This window comes from Amblyomma mixtum, chromosome 4 (genome assembly GCF_055824585.1).
Source record: "Amblyomma mixtum isolate Tamu chromosome 4, ASM5582458v1, whole genome shotgun sequence".
NCBI lineage: Eukaryota > Metazoa > Arthropoda > Arachnida > Ixodida > Ixodidae > Amblyomma > Amblyomma mixtum.
The window spans coordinates 33123847-33139399 of record NC_143015.1 but is presented as its reverse complement, the minus strand read 5'-3'; the positions used below and the strand labels follow the sequence as shown (position 1 = coordinate 33139399).

Sequence of the window (15553 nt, the reverse complement as noted above, 5' to 3'; positions counted from 1 at the left end):
CCCACTCCTGTAAGAGCCTAATTAGGCTCATAGTATGCTTAAACAAATAAATAAAAAAAAACAAGCTCAAGTTTTGGCAAGCTTACATGACGTTATCGGTTTGACATGTAGAAGAGTTTTCTTATTTATTGAGATTTTTGTTCGCTTTGTACCGCACGAAGCGAGAACTGTTGGCTGCCGCTATTTGGAAGGAAAAAATCACTCGAACACTCCAGCGTCGTCCTAACGTCTCTGTCGGGAAGGTAAGAACAGGGAAATTGCAGTCTTGTGCAGGGTGTGTCATGAATATGTACGCCGGCGTTGCATGGGCTCTTCGCAAGAGTAAGTTCCGTAACTATAAGCGGCGACTGCAGCGGCTTGCACGTTGGACGAGTGCCACGTTTCTAGGAGAGGAAGTCGAAGGCTGCACGCAAACGTGATGCAACCAATGAGTTCCGCCAAGACCTGTCTTTACTAAGGGAAGACGCTGAAATGAAAGTCCGACTTGAACACGTACAAAAGATTCAGATTCTCGTGCATTGTTGCGCTTACGAAGGAACTGGGACACAATCAGGGACGACACAGAACAGATGTGCGCAAACTGTGCGCGAAAGTAAACGACGAAGACAATGCCGAGAAAGAGGTGTCATGTGGCGTCAAACATGAGACAAAGTTCGTGGAATGCCGCGAAGGTGTTGTGTATAAGATACCGCTATCATGCGGGCAAACGTACGTTGGCCAGACCAGTAGGTGCCTCAATGAGAGGCTCAGAGAACATAGGCGCAACTGCAGTCTTGTCAACTCACCGGGAAATCTGGCAGCGCATTGCGCCAGATGCAAAAATTGCACACCTCACTTTAAGCAGACAGCAATACTGCTCGGTTCAAGAGAGAAGCTAATCAGGGAACTTTGGGAAGCATACTGCATACAATCAGGAAAAGAAGGGCCATGTGTAAGCGTGCCTTCTATCGAGCTCTCAAATCAGGAAAAAGAATTTTTGGAAAAATAAAAACAAACAGCTAAGTCAGAAAGATAATGCATGTTTTTTACTGCTGGACAGGACGTTAAAAGATATCTTGCCATGACGATGTGATCACGGATTTGTTTTTGTTTTTTGTTTTTGTCCTGACAATGCCTATATATACATGCACTCAGAAATAAACTTGCAGTTGATAGTTTGCGCACATCTGTTCTGTGTCGTCCCTGATTGTGTCCCAGTTCCTTCGTAAGCGCAACAATGCACGAGAATAACAACCACCAACTAGCCCAATTTGAAACTCTTCTAAAAGATTCAGAGTTGACATGGACTATACCTGAAAGCACAGCCATCGAACCAATACAGATGAAACGCCCAAGTGCCACTTGGGTATCACCGCAGATGTTGCAAATACGAACGGAGAAGACCACGTTTCACATCGATTGAACTAAGTGAATAAATGAATCTTCTTCCTTGCTCCGATTAACACCTATCCCGCATGCTGAATGAATGGGATAGCTCGAAGAATACACGCCAGCGGATGTGGTGTGGCTTCCGTCTTAGTGGCTTACGATGTGTGGCCCGGTGGCTGAACCCGTACGTTATTCTTAGTTTCTGTACACCACTAACGACAGTTATCACATTCAACGATTCTAGAGCTCCCCTTGCTTACCGCCATCTGGCGCCAAGAAAGTTGTGAGAAGCTGTTTGTGACGACGAGCTATACAGAGACTTCGGAAACCTAGCGCTTCGAAATTTGTAGCCCGTCGAGGTCGTATACCCACTCAGCGTGTGTACTGCAAGGAAGGCCTTCAATGATTCGTAATGTGTTTGTTATGCATTTGCATTGCGAGGAAGCGCGGATTGGCCAAATAAAAGCAACTGCTCGCGTACCCTTTTCTTTTGTTACCGGAAATGGGAACGATCGATCGGTGACACTTGCGGCCTCTGATGAAAGAAACAAGCGAAAATGCGGTGCACGTCCCTTGGGTATCAGGCGAATGTAGTATATACCACAAAACCCGATCATGAAAGTAACGCAAAGCATCTAGCGAGGTTTCTGGTGCGCGCCAAGGCCACCCGTTGCCAAGCATCGTTGTGCTTGGCTATATGCGCAGAAGTTAAGAATAATCTTTCCCCTCAAGCCATGCTGAAGCCAGCAGGCGAGAATACGGTGCCGATGGGCTAATAAAGATTGACTGATTAATAAATTGGTTGACTGACTGATTGCTTTATCGATTGATTTATTGATCGAGTGACTGACTGCTTGATTAATTTATTGATAAACTGATTGTTTATTTGATCGACTGATTGATTGGTTAAGTGAGTGAGTGAGTGAGTGAGTGAGTGAGTGAGTGAGTGAGTGAGTGAGTGAGTGAGTGAGTGAGTGAGTGAGTGAGTGAGTGAGTGAGTGAGTGAGTGAGTGAGTGAGTGAGTGAGTGATTTGCACGGAGGCGTCCTTTGATGCTGAAGGAAACATCACAAAACCGAGCCGACCCGTCGAGCTGGCGCTAGCTGCCCGCCATACGCAGTCGCGCTTATGCCGCAGCGGCAACTGCAGTTACGCAAACGCGCTGCGTTGGGGAAGCGCGCTGACGGCCCGAGTGAAGCTTCGTCCTAACGCGGCTTATGCAACCAGAGCTTCACGGCGACGCGCGCGTGACATCCCCCATCCGCAATGCAACTTTCCTCGCCCGCAGACCGAGAAAGTGCGTGAGCGAAGGAAAACGCCGGCGCCAGTTCTCGTCACAACAGCGCGGAGCGACTCCTCAAGTCTATAAGGTGGAATGGCTCCATTCCTGACCCGTACTTTCCAGTCATTACCTTCGTTCCGCCTTCCAGCCATCACCGCGACGAGTGCCGCGTGACTTTCCAGGAAGCAGGCATCGCCGCGCTCGGCACGACGATCGAGAGGCAGGCGGGGCTCGTCTGAGACCGTGGACACGACATGCGCACAGCAGCGGTTGCAGCAGCTGAGTTTCGCGTGCAGTACAATGCACACAGCCGTTGTCATGAATGTACATCCCAACGGGTTTGCTTCCGCCCACGCAGTATGGATCCTTTTGCATCGTAAGGGTTCCAAATCTCTCGAAGCTGAGAAGGACACTTGTCCTATATCTTTTAGGCCGCGTAGGACTTCCAGGGCTGCCGAGAGCCCAAATGGACGCCTTGGAAAAAAAAAACAACCCTAGGGCTGTACATATTTTGCTAAGCACGTACCGGTACTCACCGCATGGGGCAGAAACGTGGACACTAACGAAGGGGGTACAGCTTAAGTATAAGGACAGCGCAGCGAGCTATGGAAAGAAGCATGATAGGTGTAACGCTAAGAGATCGGAAGAGGGCGGAGTGGGTCACGGAATAAACACGGGTTAATGAAATCGTAGTGGAAATCAAGAAGAAGAAATGGGCTTGAGCAGGGCATGTAATGCGAACGCAAGAGAGCCGCGGGTTCGATTTCCATTCATGGTAATTGATTTAATTTATTTTTCCCTTTTTCATGGTTTGACCTCTACCTTCGCTGAAGGTCAAATTTGCACGGGCCGCGATTGAAGCTCAACCGCTGGTCCTTAAAGGTAACGGAGTGGATTCCAAGAGAAGGCAAGCGTAGCAGGGGGCGCCAGAAAATTAGGTGGGCGGATGAGATTAAGAAGCTTGCGGGGATAGGGTGTGTCCGCAACTGGCGAAGGACAGGGTTAACTGCAGAGACATTAGAGAGGCTTTTGCCCTGCAGTGGGTGTAGTCAGGATGATGGTAGATGATGACGTACCTTCTTTAAGAAAAGTAACGAAGTAAAGGGGCTTGCGTTTCAATCGTACAATGAAAACTAACCTTAACCCAAAAATCAAAAGGTCTCGAAAAGAGAAGACAAAGGCTTTCCTCACCTTCCGCCGAGTTGGAGATTAATGGCTGCCATAAGTTCTCCGCGACACGGCTGAGATACAAACCTCTTGGCTCGGTTACTGTTGTCAAAAATGGTATGTTACGGTATTTTGTACTGGGTGCAATACTTATATTTAACTGTAGTTCCCAATTTCAAAGTAACGATTCTCTTTTCCTGCACCAATTAGGATCGCTGGATTAGCATTGCTCATGTTGCTATAGTTAGGAAACGCAGTTGCGTTTGTTGCTACTCTTTTTTAGACATATGTTTTACTTTTTGCATAGGAAGTTCTTCTGGCAGTTACTCACGAAATCTGCCCTTCATTGAACGTACCAACAACTGAGTACTAAGTCTGATGCACAGTACGATTCCCCCCTTCACCCAGGAATTTAATCGAGCTCAGTAAAACAACGCACCCAACGATCTCTCTCTTCTCTGAATCTTCCACTACCTCCGAGAAGCGGCAGAGCTAGGTCGCTTTGCCTCAAGACCTCCAACAGCTGTGGTTAGGGTGGTGGTATCTCCTGATCTCCCATGTCAAGAGCGTAACGTATCAACTCGAACCATCATGCAAACCTGCAGGAGGTCGATGGGGACGCTGCCTTCCCACTTTCTCTGACGAAGAATTGGAAGCGACCCCCCCCCCCCCCCCCCCCCCCCCCCACAGAAGGGCCTGTGCAAGCAGAAATGGGGATCGCCGTCACATGTGGACGGGTGGCCATCTCGGATAAAACGAACTCAGTATACTGCTTCGGATACAACGAATCTTACTATGCCACCACACACATAACGAACTTTACTGTGTTAACCTCGGATTTATCAAAATTTCGTCGTGCTGATCTCGCATGTAACGAACTTAGTGTGTTGATCTCGGATGTAATGAACTTAGTGTGTTGAGCTCGGATATAACGAGCCGAAGTGTACCACCTCAGATACAACGAACTCGGATGTAACAAACTTTGTGTGTTAAGCTCGGATATAACGAGCCGAAGTGTACCATCTCAGATACAACGATCTCGGATGTAACAAACTTAGTGTGTTGACCTCGGATGTAATGAACTTAGTGTGTTGAGCTCGGATATAACGAACCGAAGTGTACCACCTCAGATACAACGAACTTTAATGTGTTAACCTTGGATATCACGAACGTCTGGCCGCTAACGCACTCAAGCTATCCGCCAAGGATCGCCTACCAGTTTTTCTATCTATTTTCTCATCCGCCCAGAGCCTGTGTACTACCCTATGATACCTAATGGCATATTTGAATCGGTGATCCGCAACAGCTTTCCGAATCCGTGAAGGAAAAGGTATTCGCCACGGTCCAATCAGAACTCAGGACCGGAATCCAAATCGCCTATTGGAACAGGCTTTTGCAGGTTTCGCGGAACAAGAAATATTGCTCCCGATCAGCGATTGGAAACGCCATTTAGCGATCCCACGAAGCACACAACCTGTGGCGCGTGATGTTCGCGCTGTTCCTGCTTTGCCGCAGCTCAGTCTGCAAACAGCGCGTAAGTACGGTGCAGGGTGGTATGTTTTGCTGTACTACGGAACGCCGCTGCTAATAATAGCCTACGCGATAAGTGCCGAGGGAGGCACGCTCGCGGCCAAGTGTGATTCACACGCAGTCACACCGGAAGACGGGGGCGTTCGCGTGCCGGCAGCAACGCGCGCTTTCTGCCTGAAGGGAGGAGACCCGGCCACGCGCCAGGGGGAGGCGACTAAGGACAAAAGACGATTACCGAGACATGCTCTTGCCGACGAAAGCGAGCGGTCGAGCCTGACGTTAGCCCCGTTACGGCCCCGTGTACACGTTAAGCGGATGCGACTCTTAGAACTTTTTTTCGAAGCGTCTAGTGCAGTCTTCACGAAGTTAGTGATGCCGGCTACATTTGAAACCCCTGCCTGACAGAATGGTAAGGTCATTTCGTGACTAGAAAAAAAAAGATCGCTTTTAAAAACAAACAAAGAAAAAAGATCGACGTCGCGAAGTTCTCCAGTGGTCCTTTAAAGTGCTGTCAGGTGTAACTTTTTTTCGTCTTTCACGTGGTGGAATGTTTTACTAAATGATGCTGTAGCTGAATTTTAGTCGCGGAAACACCTTCCGATGATAAATAACAACTACTTCATTGGTAATAAACAAGCATTTCTTTTGCAGGAAAACGGTTGTGGTCTTAACCTGTTTTCTCTAGTTGTTTTGTTGAGTTGAGGAATGCTCTAGTTGAGGAGCATTCATTTTAATCGTCAATATCTTCCGTGTTAATGAAGCTAGCTTTATTATTGCTGTGGTGACGAGTGATGGAATACCGATCGCTCACGTGCTTTGCTTTCCATGGTCCCTTAAGCTAGAAATTTCACGGCAATCAAAAGCGTCGCTGGCTGCCGAATATGTGCGAACACTGTCACAAAATGCCCATCTACTGGATCTCACTCGGAAGAAACAGTTCCCAGAGTTGCCCTCTGTTTTCTTGAAAGTTTCTCCGACGGCTGAAATGTCAACTCAGATGACAGCTAAAGTAGCGGTCCGTGCCAGAAACTTCGATATATGACGTGTGCATTCCGTTAGTTTGCCCGTCGCGCATATCTTTCTCGCAGTAAGAGGGAGCTATACGAGCTCTAGGCTACGGTTTCCGCAATTGTGGCGTTATAATTGCTCGCCAGCCAACCGTACCAGCCTGGAAGCCTCCGCCGTGAGCTCGTCGCTTCCACCCTGGAACCCTGGAAAGCAGCTCGACTCAAGTTGAGTGCACACACGGGGAGAAATGTGGTCGGACTGTACACGAAACGACAGAGACCGATATACTCAGGTTGGCGTATTGCGACTAAATATTATCAGAATCAATCAATCAATCAATCAATCAATCAATCAATCAATCAATCAATCAATCAATCAATCAATCAATCAATCAATGTGCAAACCGGAGGGAACATCTCACGACGACTTGCAGCTGCGTTCATTTTGCCTTCCTACTGGCGAACGCTACGACCGGATTATGAGAAGACGCATTTGTAGAGCAGAGCACAAAAACTGCATCCTCAACGGATCATTTCTGCTTCCACCACCACTGTACTTGACCACAGAGGGGACCCTACCCCATGACGTAATCACACCAGCAATGTTAGATAGGTATGCGCGCTGACTCCCATATTCACGCAGACCATGAATCAGTGATTTTCCAAAGCCACATGCGCTTCACTTCTGTTCGCACCCATGCAGTGCATTCTGTTCCTATTCAGTTCAAGTGCAAGTACCCTTATCAATTTTCTGAACAACTTCGAAATGTTGTGCATGCGAAGGACGTACGCAAACCAACGCACACCCAAACGCATAAAAAAAAGTAGGGGTGTGCGAATATTCGAAATTTTCGAATATAATTCGAATTTTATATTTTTAGTATTCGTATTCGATTCGAAATCCAGGTATTCGTGTTGTTTCGAATACTCGACACGACGCGAATATTCGTATCTAGCCGAATATTCTATTGCGAGCACCAGCGTTCATTTCGGTCCGCAAGTCCTATCGACAGAGACATAACAACATGGCGGCGCCCAGAGCAATGCTATAGTGCCTAGAATATACTGCCAGTATAGGCAACGGGCAGTCGTCAGGAGCCGCCACGATCGCTGAACAACCAGCGCCATCTAGCGGGCAGGCGGGGAACATATCGCAGGATTGCTCCGCCGTAGCAGACGGCATGGCAGCCTTGCGCGAGGCTGGTAGAATGGCGGTGGAAAGCGTGCCGATAGTTATATCGGCGGCATTTCGCGATTTGGACGATTTGAATTCCTTCTTCCGAGGAGCGAACTTGAAAAAGGGCAAGCTTTTGCTTGAAGCCGGTCACGTGCACAAGGTGAAAGAGCTCGTGCTTTCAAGCGGCTCCGAAATAAGGGGGAAATGCATGGCGCAGACCCCTGCTACACGGGCGTTTCGAATGCCTTCCAACCGAATGTCATTCGACTCGACTGCCGAACTAACGCTGCTACACGTAGTTTTTCAACGGCATTCGGTTCAGATGACATTCGAGTCGACGGAGCTCCGCGGAGACATTCCAGATTTTTGCCTTCGAAACGCGAACACAGCCCGAAGCGACCAATAGCCGTCGCTGCCGCCGTCGCTTCGCCCCGCCCACAGCCGCGCGACTGCTTTCGGCTCTGTGGCTGTTCATTTCGATACCCGCTACTCGCTTTTTTCTGCTGTTTGTTTAGCAAATAGTTCATGTTCCGTCTAAGTGAGTGCTTGCAGATAATAGTACACCAACGAACATTTACCGCGTGTGCATGAAATTTCCCCAGGAGTGCGCCGATGAGGACGACTGTACTCATGCTGCTGTTTACATCGCTGCGTATGAACAGCTTGTACTGGTTTGCAAGACATAAAACGAAATATGCGCTTTAGTTCTATTAAATAATCTCCTCTCTTCTGTACCGGTTGTACCCGTGCCTCTTTACGCAGTGCGACAATCTGTGGGAAGCGCCGACACGATCGCTCGCCTGAGAAACACTTGACAGCCGGGTTGCTGACATCGCGTAGGACCGGCGCTTCTCGCTAATTTTCCCGGCTTCCTCCGACATGCCCCGTACTTTATTTTGAACTACTTTATCCAGAAGCATGTTTGGTGACCGTTCGCGTTAACTGAAATGGCTTAACTTGATACCCACAAGCTAGCGACGGCGACGACTGCTGCTGGCCGTAAAGCACTGCTCGGCAGCCCGAGTCACACCGCCGCTTCCCGTTCATCGTATGCGAGTCCTGCGATGTAAGCAATAGTTGATTTCATGTCACTCTTGTCAAAACTACACTCGTTGACCATTTGCATTCGCTAAAACTTGTGAATTCGTTCTTCACAATCACCGATCCAACCCTGCGGGCTCACCAGTCGTCGCTGAAGGGAACAGAGTCGTCGTCGACTGAAATTAATTTGGCAAGTGGTTGTCGCTAGTGAGTGTCCATGTGTGCACATGTGAAATATAGGCGCTCGTTTCGCTTATTTCCAATCCGCATAACGTATAAGCGCGCATGTATTCGCACCGTCACCTCATCAGCGCGTTTTCGCTCATCCGCCGAACTCCCGAGGGCATGAAAGCTGACCGTCCGCTGATCGGACTCGTTGGTGTCGTTTAGCCAAAAAACTTGTGCCACTACAATAATATTACAATAAACTAGATAGTTCACTATAATCACATGCTGCTGTTCACCGTGATAGTGCCGTTGTCGGACTAGCGTGACCGTAGTCGTCGTTGTACACTGAAAACGAGCTGAGAATTTCGAATGCGTTTGGAAAGTGCCGTGTAGCACCGCGGGAGTCCGTCGAGTTCGAATGCCATTCCAAGTCTCGACTGCCATTCGACTCAGATGTCAATCGAAAGTACCCGTGTAGAACAGGTGTAATCAACGCGCCGCCGAAGAGCGTGGAGATCGAGGTAAGCTACGTCTGTTCATCGCTTGTATTTTTCTGGCTCGCATCTCTCATTGTTATTTCAGATTGACAACAGCAGGAGAATCATTCGTATTTGACCCCGGCATTCTTCGCAAAAAGAGTACGCAGCCCAGCCGCGGCGATCAGATGGCATACGGAGCTGACTGCCAATGCGTGCGACGGCGAGCGTATCCTGTCTCCGCTGCGCTGCTCGCCGCGAGAGGCGCCTCCGTCGGCGCCGGAGTTACGTTCGCCCGTTGCCTATATTCTAGGCACTATAGCAATGCGTAACGTTGGGCCATGCAGTAGAGCTGACTGGTGGTGGTGGTGGTAAAACTTTATTTCCCATAGTAGGGGTCCTGAAGGACACTCGGCTAGGCACCGGGTGTAGAGGGCAGCTCCCACGTAGGCACAGAGAGCCCGCGCTGGTGAACTTCTTTGTGGCTATACCTGCGAAGCTGGTATAGTCAGAGCTGTGCACGAAATATCTCGCAATACGTGTCAGTTCAGTGCCAATTGAGAGGGCATTTTCTTTGGCTGGAGAAGTCGTTTCAGGTAGAAGGGAACTACTTCTGCCTGACCATGCGGAGCAGCCGGTTTTTCCTTCACGACAACCTTTTATGTTCATCCCAGCAACACGCTTTTGTGCTTATGGCAAGCTAGCCTTGATCAATGCTGTGTAGTAGCCATCTTCTCTGATATTTCGACTATTTCCACTCCTCTAAGAACAATGTTCGAGACTTTGATACTTTTTGTGCAGCCACACACACCCTTTGTGCTCATTTCATCACTGATAGTTGAACTGTGATGTTCTTGGGTGCTTAAATAAATGTTTTGTAGTGGTTAAATGCGTCTTTCCTTGATTATTCGATATTCGATTCGATATTCGGAACCAAGTATTCGTATTCGATTCGTATTCGAAAAATTTGATATTCGCACACCCCTAAAAAAAGCGTTAGCAGAAGAACTGCTTAGCGCGCCATCTTTGGTACCACTTTTCTTGGTCAACGCCACCGTGTTTCGTTGCTAATGGTCATTATAAAGCTTTCGCATTAAAAAGGAAAGTAAAAATACGAGTTTAGCGCCACCCGATGCCGTCTCTTTTCGAATGGAATGCCGTGCCTGTAGGCAGCGCATCCGTGGCTGCGTTCTATTTGATCTGCGCTTTTAACCCAGCCTTCTCAAAGCGCGAGCATTATTGCGGATGTGTGCATACCACGTTTGAACGCTGCGTGTCTTTCGCGCAGGCAGCCCCACCGTCAAGAACAGCAGGAGGGATGCTCACGTCGTCGATTCACAAGGAAGAAATAGTAGTTACGAGCTGCAACTCTGGTCACGAACCGTGCCCAGTAAGGTGTACACTTCCGTCAGCCGAAAAGTCGTTTTCGCGGCATTCCAACCGGCCGGTCGCTTCTCGCTTTCAAGGACTGCGACCTCTGGAGTAGTTCGATTTGACCAATGACAGAAAGACGCGTCGCCTAAAGTGTACGGGATGCGCCAAGTTGCTGCGTACTTTGCGACCTCCTTGCATGCTTAATGCCTAGTGGCGAAGTTGACGATGTAATCCCAAGGACCTGGAGGCATCGCATGTCCGCAAAGTCTTCGCAGATTGGTTCATCGTGGCCCGGTGGATGCACTTACCAGTTCCGTAGTTCCGGTCACGGAGGCGACTGTCGTTGTCTACAGCAGGTCCTGCAAAGGAGAAAATCAATCAATCAATCAATCAATCAATCAATCAATCAATCAATCAATCAATCAATCAATCAATCAATCAATCAATCAATCGAACAATCAATCGAACAATCAATCAATCGAACAATCAATCGAACAATCAATAACTGGAGTAACTGAAATAACAATAAAAACCACACTACCGAAATGTAAATACTCACCGCCTCTGATAAACAAGCATATGAAAATACTTTACAGTGGGAACATGAGGAGAGAGCGGAAGGCGATTGAGAATTGATTAATGACAACACTTTTGTCAAGCAGAAATGATTATTATCTAATACCATGACGACATATACTCGTTACCGGAGTGGCCACTAAACAACGAGGCATTAGCTAATGCGATTTTAGAGAGAGAGAAAGACAGAGAGAGAGATTTACTTCAAAGCCAGATATTGGAGAGAAGGAAGAAGGCATACGCCTGGCGAAGGTCTTTGCCCGAAAGACTGTTCAGCACTGCAGGCAAGCGTTCTTGATATCCCGTAACTGTGCTGACAGCCTCCTTGAAACCGATTAATTCTGTGGACCGTTAACCGACAAATCCATTGACCTGCGGATAATTCTTTAATGGACAATCAGCTTAACTGTCAGAGTGTAGTGAAGTTCGTAGCTTTGTTCTATAGGTTTTGCTCTGCCACATGGTATAAAAAGCCTGGGAGTCTTTTTTTTTCCAAAGCACAGTTTTAAGCGCCCGTTCCATGGGTAGGCTGGACGTCGAGGTAGTGGCTAGGCCGTCGACGTAAGCCTACCGTGGCTGCCACCTTCCGAGGTTAACCACACTCGTCCGCGACGGCTGCAGCGCAACGCGCCCCTTAGGAGTCACAGCGGCGCGCTGAGCGACGGGCTGCGGAGAGGAGGGCTAGTCGCCTCGAACGAGCATGTGTGCAAAACAAAAGCAGTGATAAAAAATTGCATATATATGCATGTGTACCTCAAAATGTGCGGCCACCATTCCACCATGGAGGAGGAGGTGAATTCGACAGAATTTTCACAGCCTCTCAAATTTCGGTCCTATAAGGGAAAACTCTGTCACGCATGAGGCCCCATAAACCACTTTACGATCGCCCGAAGCATGGTGCCCTAGTTTTTTTTTCTTTAACAATACTACAAAAACAGGGACATTCGCCATATCTTGACTGACGCAACCTGCCCGATCTTCCTGGCAGGCCTTGTGAGGTTTGAAATTCTCTCAAAAGCCTCAAATTTTCCAGCCTGGGTAGCCAATCGGGTCCACATGATTGGGATTTCAACACTTGCAAAAATCTATGTGCATTCTCAGATTCAGATTTGTCTGGCCAAAAGCTCTGGAAGGTGTCGGGTTCTCCATCCTCGCGAAGAGGTTCGAAGCAGACAAACGATGACGCTGTCCATGTTGGCAGCATTTCAGTGGGTGTCTTCACCTCCTGTGTATACCCGGGGAGGATATGAGCTGAGAGCCCCATGCCGGTGGGAGATCTGGCAACCATCCTGTATTCACCAGCACCGCGGTGCCAGGTTGACTGAGACCACAGGTTGGGCCCCATATAGACCTGGCGTGCACGCGTGGAGAACACGGAGGCAGCTCGGAACCCGGCCCCGGCCGATCAGTGGGCTGCAGCTAAGCCAATGGCTGGGGTGTAAGGTAGGAAGGTGCGGGTAGCAGTAGTAGTAGTAGTAGTAGTAGTGGTGGTTTTATTATGTATTGAATATGGAAGCAAAAAATTTTTGCCAGCCCCTGCATCTGCCATCGCGGCTGGAAGCACCTGAGCTGGGGCAGCGGAAATAAAGGATAGCAGGCAGTGCGTAGAAGTGAGAGGAAAGGGGTGAGAGGATAGTACAAAGGACAGGGGAAGGGGTACACTGGCAATAAATCTATTTACATATAAACATGATAAATATATACAGGTCGCACGCGCGTGAAGGTCTGGAAGATCACAGTACAAACACACGCGCACGACACAAAGCACAAAACAGCTGGAGTGGGGGCGTCCAGCTGTTCATCGTCCGAGGTAGCACACGCGGAGCGTTCGGGGTTCCGTGTCCCCACCTTTTATTTTTTGGGAGATGACGGCTATGACGTTCTTTAGCTTTGTTTAGCCGTCATGTCGGATGAGGCTAAGGCCCAACCTGGCCGACACCGTCGCTAGGCCGCAGAAAGACCCTCCTCATGCGGGAGAAAATAAAAAGTGGGGACACGGAACCCGCACCTTCCTACTACCTCCAATCAACCCCGCCTTACACCCCAGCCATTCGCTTAGCTCAAGCCCACTCGTCGCCTGGGGCCGGGGTCCGAGCTGCCTCCGTGTTCTCCACGCGTGCACACCAGGTCTGTGTATAAGAGGCCAACCTGCCCCCGCGGTGCTGGTGGACGGCTGCCACATCTCCCACCGGAGGGGGTTCTCGGCGCATAAACCCCGCCGGGTATATCAGGAGGTGAAGACACCTCTACTGCCAACATGAACAGCGTCATGGTGTGGCTGTTTGGAACCTCAGGATGGAGAACCCGCTACCTGCCAGAGCTTTTCGGTCCAGTGCGTCACGGGTCTGACTAGTGGGCCATGCTTCTGGTGATCGTAGAAGGGTTAGCGGGGCCTTATGCACGGGAAAGGTGTGCCCGTATAGGACGAAAGTTGAAGGGTAGCCAAAATTCTGCAAATGTCACCTCCCCCTTTGTGGCTGAAAGGTGACTGCGGCAGTTGTAGCTCACAATCCGGTGGGCATGCTGCGATAACGTCACAAGGTTACGTGACATGGTGACCCTGGACCTGCCTTCTAGGTTGGTTCCCTGAGGATTTTTAGTGGAGGTTTCACTCACGGTCAGCGACGCCCACGACGACGCCGGATTTTGTGCGACGCGAGCTCGTTAACGCTATCGCTTTAAAACAGGGTGTCGAACCGGCATTTTTTCGGGTTCGGTTCGGGTTCGGGTTCACGCCTTTCGGGTTCAGTTCCGGGTTCGGCTCCAGAGGGCCATTCCGTTCCGGTTCGAACCGGTTCGGACCGTCTCGAACCGGTTCAAACGGGTTCAGAAGAAAAAAAATTATAACGCCGAGGGGTTTCAGTCAACCTTGCTAAGCGTTTTCTTTTTTCTTGCACATCACGGTACAAAATAAAAAATCCAAAGATTTGTTTACAAGAACATAAAACTGGGCTAGTTGGTAAGGGTTCATGAAAAAGGACAAAAAGAAGTCTGGAGACTACACAGACGCTGACTAACAACTGTTATTACATTCTCGGAAACGTATAGGAAGGCGCAGGACACCGTGAACAATCCAAAAAACAGAAGAGCAAAGATTAAAAAAAAAAACATACTGCGCATGCACATCATAGTCGAGTCATGACAACTTTTTCAACGAAATTGGAAGACTATATTCTATAGTAGACGGCGCTCCCCTATCTCCTGGAGCTCACACAGTTGCCAAGAAAGCCTGGCTCCTTATTAATGAAATTGATGTATGGTTGAGCAACACGCTCATCTGCTTCCTTCCTGATCATAAAGGCCTCGACCACCTCCCTACAAATTCGATCAGGGTGATTAAACAGGAGACTTGTCTTCCTAATTGGGGAAGCAATGAGCAATTGTTCGAACATCACAGATGGGTGAAAAAAGTAGCGGTGTCGTACAACTTGGCTTTGCATTGCAGCGAGTGAAACGATTGCTTCCCCCAGCAGATAAGACAAGTGTCCTGTTTAATAACCCCGTTTGCATTTGTAGGGAGTTGGTTGAGGCCAATGGGATCTGGAAGGAAGCCGATGAGTGTGTTGCTTCACCATCTATCAATTTGGTAGATAAGGAGTCAGGCTTTCTTGGTGTTGTGTGAAGTCCAGGATATAGGGGAGTGCCGTCTGCTGTGGAAAATACTCATCGAATTTCGTTAAAAAGACGTCAGGATGTGATGTACATGCGCCACATGGTTTTTAAGTTTTAACCTTTGTTCTGCTTTTTGGGGTTGTTTCCTGTGTCCTGCGCGTTTATATACTTTTCCCAGAATAAAATAACCAGTTGTTAGTCTGCGCTCGTGTCGTCTCCCGTCTTCCTTTGGTCGTGTTTACTGCGTTACTTGAGCATGAAAAAATTGTTTAATGTGAGATGTTCTCACTTTACCTATTTTATTTATTGTCCGCAGCAAAAAGACGAATTTACGGCAAGAGCCGCAAAATGAAATGAACTCGAAATTAATGGAAATTGGCTATGTATATACGCTATAATCCACCTTATGAGGTGTAGGACGAAAAGCCGATGGACTTTGCATCTACAAGACCCTCCTGTTGGGAGACCCCGTAGCGCGAGTAATAGGTTTGAAGCTTTAGTTAGTTGGTACTGTCTCGTACGCAGTGTACTTACGGGGCACCAGAATTTCCGCCGCACGTGCCCTCTACGTTCCCGCGCACTACTGAGAAACGAAACTGTCATGTGTTGGCACGTATGCATATACAGGCAGATACCTTTCCGTCACCCCGAAACCGACTTGCCAGTCCCCCCCTCCTTTACTACATAGTAAGAATATGTCGGAGAATCCCTCCACCGCCCATCCCCCACCCAACGAGAGCCTCGAGGGAGCACTGGCTCTCCCTAACATGCAGAAC

The 15553-nt window shown here is 48.7% G+C and overlaps 1 protein-coding gene across 7 annotated transcripts in view; it reads right to left on the bottom strand.

Annotated features, from left to right (window-relative positions):
• sick (sickie) overlaps positions 1 to 15553 on the bottom strand; it is a 973111-nt gene that overhangs the window by 378250 nt on the left and 579308 nt on the right. For all 7 annotated transcript variants that reach the window (XM_089586320.1, XM_089586325.1, XM_089586322.1 and 4 more), the window contains exon 7: positions 10898 to 10948. In XM_089586320.1, coding sequence (XP_089442446.1) covers positions 10898 to 10948 — 51 coding nt within the window. The remainder of the gene's footprint in view (positions 1 to 10897; positions 10949 to 15553) is intronic.